Source organism: Chionomys nivalis, chromosome 10 (assembly GCF_950005125.1).
Source record: "Chionomys nivalis chromosome 10, mChiNiv1.1, whole genome shotgun sequence".
In the NCBI taxonomy this organism is placed as follows: domain Eukaryota; kingdom Metazoa; phylum Chordata; class Mammalia; order Rodentia; family Cricetidae; genus Chionomys; species Chionomys nivalis.
Genome location: NC_080095.1, coordinates 7,793,090 through 7,800,779, shown reverse-complemented (window position 1 = coordinate 7,800,779; position 7,690 = coordinate 7,793,090). Strand labels below are relative to the sequence as shown.

At 38.3% G+C, this 7,690-nt stretch overlaps 1 gene segment (V, D, J or C); it reads right to left on the bottom strand.

The window, feature by feature from the left end:
* Positions 1-236: 236 nt before the first annotated feature.
* On the bottom strand, positions 237-703 carry LOC130882729 (Ig heavy chain V region 108A-like). The segment is given in 2 exon segments: positions 237-574; positions 658-703. Coding segments are annotated over 2 exon segments (384 nt in total).
* Positions 704-7,690: the final 6,987 nt, after the last annotated feature.

The following is a 7,690-nucleotide window of genomic DNA, read 5'->3' as shown; positions in this document are numbered from 1 at the left end:
CTACTCCAAAAAGTTCAGGTCTCTTCGAATCCAGAGAAAATTCTGTCATATGCAGTAACACGGTTTTCCCTTATTTAGTGTTTTATTACAGAGAAACATGTAAATTGGGGGTCAATTAGCATCATTTTTTTATAGAGGAGGAAGCAGAAAAATAGACACTCAGGAAGATTATTTCTGTATAAATCTTCAGACTAATCATCTCTGTCATCTCAGTGCCAGGGCAGCTTCCTCCTCCTTCAGGGTTTCTGACACACCCAGGATGTGGTTGCAACACTGTGCCTTGCACAGTAATAGACTGCAGAGTCTTCAGAAGTCAGGCTGCTGAGCTCCATGTAGGCTGTGTTGGAGGATGTGTCTGCAGTCAGTGTGGCCTTGCCCTGGAACTTCTGATTGTAGTTAGTATTACCAATTGCAGGAATAATGCTTCCAATCCACTCCAGTTCCTGACCAGGACTCTGCTTCACCCAGTAAATATAACTATATGTGATATCATCTGAGTCCCTGCAGGACAATTTTACAGAGGTCCCAGGCCTCACAAGCTCAGGCCCAGACTGCTGCAGCTGAGAGTCGGCACCTGTAGAGAAAAAACAGTTTAGATGTATTTGTCACCTCAGTCCCTGTTCCCTCTTCAGATTTGGAACTGGAATGCCCCTTTGCCTGTAGTTAGTGGCAAGAGGAAGAGAGTGATCCAGCTCCACTCCATGGTAAGGACCTGTGTGCTCAGTGACTGTGGAGAAGACACTGACATATGTTGTTCTGGGTGTGGACATCTCTGTATTTACCGCCATAGACTCATGTGATTTGTATATTCATGAGCAGTGTAACTCTTAGATAAGGTCCTAGTACAGCTTTAGATGAAAGAGGTTGGGGACGTTGGGTCAGGCAGCTCATGCTAAAGTCCAAGTTCTAATCTTCTCTGAGTAAATGAAACCCATACTATATCCCCAAGCCTTGTGCAGATCGGTGGATGTAACTCTCAATTTACAAAGAAACTTCAGCCACAGACAATTGTTTCTCTGTGATAAAAGTTTTACAGTTAGTAGTTGTGAAAAAAAAATTCAAAACTTGTAAATTTTGAGAACTTTTAGTCATTTCTCATATACAAAAATTGGCAAGTGTTTCTCCAGAAGATTGCTTTCAAAAACACTTATACAAATGATCAAAAGTGTAAATATCTCAGAAAATTTTGCACACAAATGTTATTGCAGCATTGTCTACAGTTGATAAATTATATTAACAAACTACTTGTCTTGAAAAAAATGACTGTATTAAAACATGATATATATGCTATAAAACATAATTTATTCATCAGTAATGTATAAAAAACATATCACTTTGAGGAAAATGATTGCAATTGGTGATGACATTATTAAGAAATTTAAGACCCTCTCAGAAACAGATATTGCCTGAATCCTATTTGTAGTCCTTAGATATCTTATAGTTAGAAATAATTTTGAATGCACATATATAAGGACATAGAACTGAAAATGCTCAATGGACTAAAAATGGCAAATGGATATGGAGGGGCAAGAAAATCATAGGTTGACTTTATACGGTAAATACATACAGTGGACATTATACACCTATATGAAAATTCTAAACATACGGAATATTGCTATTTCAGAATGATCTTGTTCATTCCTTGCAATTTTCGTTTATGAATGCAATACATTTTGATCATATTCTCACACACTATGTCCCTCTTGCTCCCCTTATGATCTTTCAAAACAAAAGGTTTTTCTTCTAATATATTCATCTCTTTGGTTTAATTAATGAATAACTTTGGAAGTCTAATAAGTGCTGTCTGTATGGATATGGTGTGTGTTATCCACTAGCTCATAAGTAACTGCCAAGTGTGAACACTTCTAAGAAAAGAAAACTTCCTATGAATTCTACCAATGTTAACATCTCCTCAGCTGGCAGTGATCCATGGGGAGTTCCTCCCCCACCTGTATTGTAGTCTTTTAAGATATATTTTGTTTAGTAGGGGGAGGGGGCATGGCACACATGTGCCAAGGAACTTAGAAGACAACTTATGGAGTTCAGTTCTCTTCTTCTAAGAGATGGCTTTCAGAAATCAAACTAATATTGTCAGTTAGATCAAGAGACACATTTTCCTGCTGAAGCTTTCCACAGGCTTTCATGCTGTAATTTTAACTGATTTGATTTTGTGCAGGACTTAGGCTGTTAACAACAGTTGCTAAGAGGTCCTTTGTGCAATGACAACAGTGTACATGTTAATCACTGTAGATAGAATTCCATGACATTCAACCTCATTCTCTGAACCTTACATTCTTTTCTCTGTTTCATGATGATCCTTCATTTGTAGGAAGGAGGAGATGGATACAGAGAATTCACTGTGGCTGAGTACTCAGTCATTCATTCTCTGCACTTTGACCAGTCATGAATGTCTACAGGGATCATTACACACTGCACACAGATGCTTCCATGATCAAGACTGAAACCAGCACTAATTTATCATATATAAACAGATATATTTATAGGCAGTTAGACAACATAACCATTAGCAATACAACCAGGGTCTACTTGGGCTATGTCTTTCCTAGTCGTGATTATTCGAGCGTGTTTACTAGGGATGGTGGCTTTCCCATGGAGCAGGTTACAAGTCCAATTAGAAAGCAGTTATTCAGAGTGTAACAAGAACCACTAGTTGGTACCTCTTACCTGGAGGCTAATAAAGTAGACTGCAAGATCTGTGTACTGTGTGAGATTATTGATGTCTTTCTCTCCCTGAAGGTTTCCCAGCACCTTTCTGCATTAGAAAACATAACAAGTAGTGAGAATTTCTTGTTTAGTTCAAGATAGGATTCTCTATGGGCTGCAACCAAAGTCCTTAGTTCACTTATGAAATTCAGATTAAAACAACCCCAATGATACATTATTTCCTCAATAAGAATTACTGTAAACAAAAAAATAAAAGACAACAAATGCAGGCATGCATGTGGGGAAAGAGGAATCTATATTCACATGTTGATATGAGTGTAAACTTGTGTAATAACTTTAGAAATAAGGTTGCTGTTAGCTAAAACAGTCCTGTACAATAAAAGAATTTCTAGAGGTATCACCATTCCTGATTTCAATCAGTACTGTAGAGAAAAGTGACAAAAATTTTATTGTATTGACATAAAACAGACAGGTTGATCAATGGAATTGAACTGAAGGCCCAGAAGTAAATCCACCAACCTATGGACACTTCATTTTTGAGAATGAAGAAAAAAATTATACAATGGAAACAAGAAAGCATCTTCAACAAATTGTGGTCTAAATAGATGTCAGGATGTAGAAGAGTGCAAATAGGTCCATATCTATCACCATGACCAAAACTCAGGGCAAAGTAGATAAAAGTTCTCAACATAAAACCAGATAAACTGAACCTGATAGAAGAGAAAGTGGGGAATAGCTTTGCACACACTGGCACAGGAGAAAATTTTTTGAACAGAGCATCACAGGCAATAAGATCACCAATTAACAAATAGCACCTGATGAAACTACGAAGCTTTTGTAAGACAAAAGAAACTATCAAAATAATTAAATGGCAGTTTACAGAGTGGTAAAGATCTTTACCTACCCCACAAATATATAAAGAACTCAAGACTAGACACAAAAATAAATAATTCCAGGTTCTGGCTATGACAAATAATGTTGCTATAAACATAAACCCCTTGACAAAGAATGGATAAGGAAAACGTGGTACAATTTCAGAATAGAGTACTACCCAGCAGAAAAAAATAACTACATCTTGAATTTTGCAGGAAAATGGATGGAGATAGAAAACATCATTTTGAGTGAATTAGCCCAGACACAGAAAGGCAATTATCACATATACTCAGTCATAAGTAGTTTTTAATCATAAAGCTAAGAAAACCAGCCCACAAATCACAATTCCCAGAGAACCTAGACAAGAATGGGGACCCTAAGAGAGTGATGCATAGACTTAATCTACATGGGATGTAGAAAAAGACAAGATCTCCTGAGAAAATTGGAAGCATGGGGACCTTGGGGGAGAGTTGAAAGTGAGGGAGAAGCAGAGAGGGGATCATAGAAAAATATAGAGCTCAAAAAAATTAATAAAAAAGAAAAAAATTCAATATAAAAAATGGGGAATAAGCCATGCAGTGGTGACGCACGCCTTTAATCCCAGCACTCGGGAGGCAGAGGCAGGCGGATCTCTGGGAGTTCGAGACCAGCCTGGTCTACAAGAGCTATTTCCGGGACAGGCACCAAAGCTACAGAGAAACCCTGTCTCAAAAAACCAAAAAAAAAATGGGGAATAGATCTAAAGACAAAAACTTCAACAGACGAATCTCAAATGTTGGGGAAGCATTCTAAGAAGTTTTCAACATTGTTAGACACTGAGGCTGGTACTCAGAGGTCCCCAATATAAAATGACTCTGAGGTTCCATCTTACACCTATAACATTAAAATCACAGGAACACATTTAACTGAAGAGGATATAGAGCAAGAAAAACTCTCTTCCACTGATGATGGAAGTGCAAACTGTGCAGCCACTTTGGAAATCAATATGTCAGTTTCTCAAAAATGGGAAACCTCTACCTCAACATCTACCTATACCAAACTCGGGCATATACCCAAAGAACACTCCACACTATCATAAAGATACTTGCTCAACTGTGTCCACTGCAGCATAATAGACAGAAACTGGAAATAAACTAGATGGCACTCAAACAAAGAATGGATAAAGAAATTGTGACACATTTACACAATATAGGAATACTCAGCTATTAAAAAATGACACCATGAAATTTGCAGACAAATGGATAGAACTAGAAAACTTCATCCTGAATGAGGTAACCCAGACCTTAAAATACAAGCATGGTAAGTACTCATTGTAAGTAGATATTATCTGTAAAGAAAAGTCATGCTACAATCCATATACCCAGGTAGTCAAAGTAACAAGGAGAGTTCAAGGGGTAGCATATGAATCTCCCTAATTTGGGGAAATAGAATAGACATCATGGTTGAAGGTGAGGCTTAAGTGGGACAGGAACAGAAGGGGTCAAGTGTAGGGAGGATGGAGAGAGAGTACTGGGAGAGACAACTGGATTGGGGAGGCATCTCAGGCACAAGATAGACACCTATCACAATAGAAATTCCATGGAATCTATGATTGTGACCCTAACAATGGAAGATACAGAATCTGAACTGACAACCTTCAATAACCAGGTAAGACTTTCAGTGGAGGGTCTGGGATAACCAGCCATCTGTAAAACCTCCAGCCTACAATTTGTCCTGGCTACAAGGTATGCTAGTGTATAGGTGTCAGGGATATTGTGGGGGTAATCAAGCAATAACTGGTCCAGCTTGCGACCCATGCCATGCAAGTGAACCCACTTTTGACAATGCTTGGAGGACCATGATCCAGAGGATGGATAGCTCAGAGACCTAGGATAAAGCCACACATGACTGTGAAAAAATAATGAAATGATTACTAAAAATATTCTGCTATACTCATAGATTGGTGCCTAGCCCAATTGTCATCAGAGAGGCTTCATAAAACAATTAATGGAAACAAATGAAGAGACTCACAGTCAAACATTAGGCAGATATGGGGAATCCTGTACAAGACAGGAAGTAAGAATTGTAGATGCCAGAGGTGTCAGGATCATCACACGAAAAACCCAAAGAATCAATGTAAGCTTATAAGGGCTCACAGAGTCTTAACTGAAAAGCAGAGAGCCTGCATTGAGCTGACCTAGACCCTCTGTATATGCTACAGTTATACATCTTGATATTCTTTTAGGATTCTTGAAAGTGGGATGGCATCTGTCTCTCACACTTTTGTTGGCTTTTGGGACCCTTTTACTCATATTGAGTTGCCTCACCAACTTGATATGCCATGTGAATATGGGAACTTGGGAAAATGTAGGTAGAGATTGAAAGTAGTGGAAGGAAGGAAAACAGCAGTATGATTTAATGCTGATGGCTATCAGGGATGATAATAGAAAAGTACTTGCCTGATTAAGCAGTTGAGATTCACAGAGACATCCTATTCTCATAAGGGAATTTATTCACAAATCTGGATTCTGTAATATTGTGGAGAAATGATGAGGTGGACAAATTGAGTATCACAATAGGTAACAGGCTGAGGTATCAGTTCTGTAGTTTTGGGACAATAGCCCCCAAAATATTTCCCATGATCATGAGGCCCACATATTCTTAATCCATAATAATGAGTGGTTCATGACTTAGTTTCCTATTAAGTGATAATAGGCAAATTCAAATTTTACTCATAATTTGACATCATGTATTGATTGTATTAAAAAAATCTCAAGTACTGTAGCGCAGGGATATCACATTTCAACTACTCCACTGTCTCTGTATGTAATGTTGTTGGCAATGGAATCCACAGAAGAAATCAGCAAGTGTACAACTTCCTTATCAGCTTCTGCTATTTTATTTCTCAGACATTGGTGTATGAATCTACAGTGCCACCTGCCGGTTTGGAGAATCAGCTGATACAAGTTTGTGTATGAGCTCACACAGTGCCAAAACTATAACTCTCACAACTGTCTTCAGTGTCCTAAGGTGATGTTGTGTAGATGATTCAAGGATGAATTTTGAACTGCACATAGCTGTTTTCCACACCTCCATGATTCCCAGTCTTTTCTTTGGGTGTTATGAGATCTATCTGGAGCAGTCACCAAGGATGATGAAGTTGATAGCCAGCTCAACTAATGGAGGGAATCTACAAGCACTCCACCTGGCTAAAATCCAGACACACTATACAGCAGAGGTGACCAGCAGATATCCAATAGCCTATGAGAGTTGATGTTGTATCAGTATAGGTTCATGTTCTATTAAGAATTGAGACTGTAGGACAGGTTTCTGAGAACATGAAGGAAGTAAAACACGGGAACAGGGAATAATGTATGGTCTCAGAACCTACCTCAATTAGCAAGTGCATATATTTATTGGCTTAATGATTTCTGTGGAAAGGGCTTTAGTAATACCAACTTGCAGGATTACACTTATGTGACTGTGCATTCGTATCCATATTTTACATTATAAGACACTGGATTCTGCTCGACCACAAAGCCAGACTTAACTATACACCTGAGGTTAAGTAACATTTAAGAGCATGAAAATATTTTTGTTTAGCCAGACATTATTTATTTATCTCTTACCTGCCAAATTCATACTTTCATTTATTGAAAGCTACCCTAATAAAGGGCCCAGTCTTTAATAATCCAGAAGTATTTTGGTCATAAAACATAATCATATTTTTCAGTTTTTATTATTTTATTAAGGAACATACTTGTAAATGGAGATAGTCACTGGTGAAGAGACTGTCACAGTATGATGGACATGAGGGTTTCTTCAATCAGAGTCATATTATTTATGTTTGTAATATGAAAAAAAGAAAAACTAGAGTACTGTGAGGAGAAGTCAGAAAATGGACACTCAGATGATTATTTACCAGCAAGTCTCCAGTCTAATATTCTCGGTCATCTTGGTCCCAGAATTGCTTCCTACTCCTCCAGGGTTTCTGACATACTCAGGATGTGGTTGCAACACTGTATCTTTCACAGTAATAGATTGCAGAGTCCTCAGATGTCAGGCTGCTGAGTTCCATGCAGGCTGTGCTGGAGGATGTATCTGCAGTCAGTGTGGCCTTGCCCTGGAACTTCTGATTGAAGTCAGTTCCACC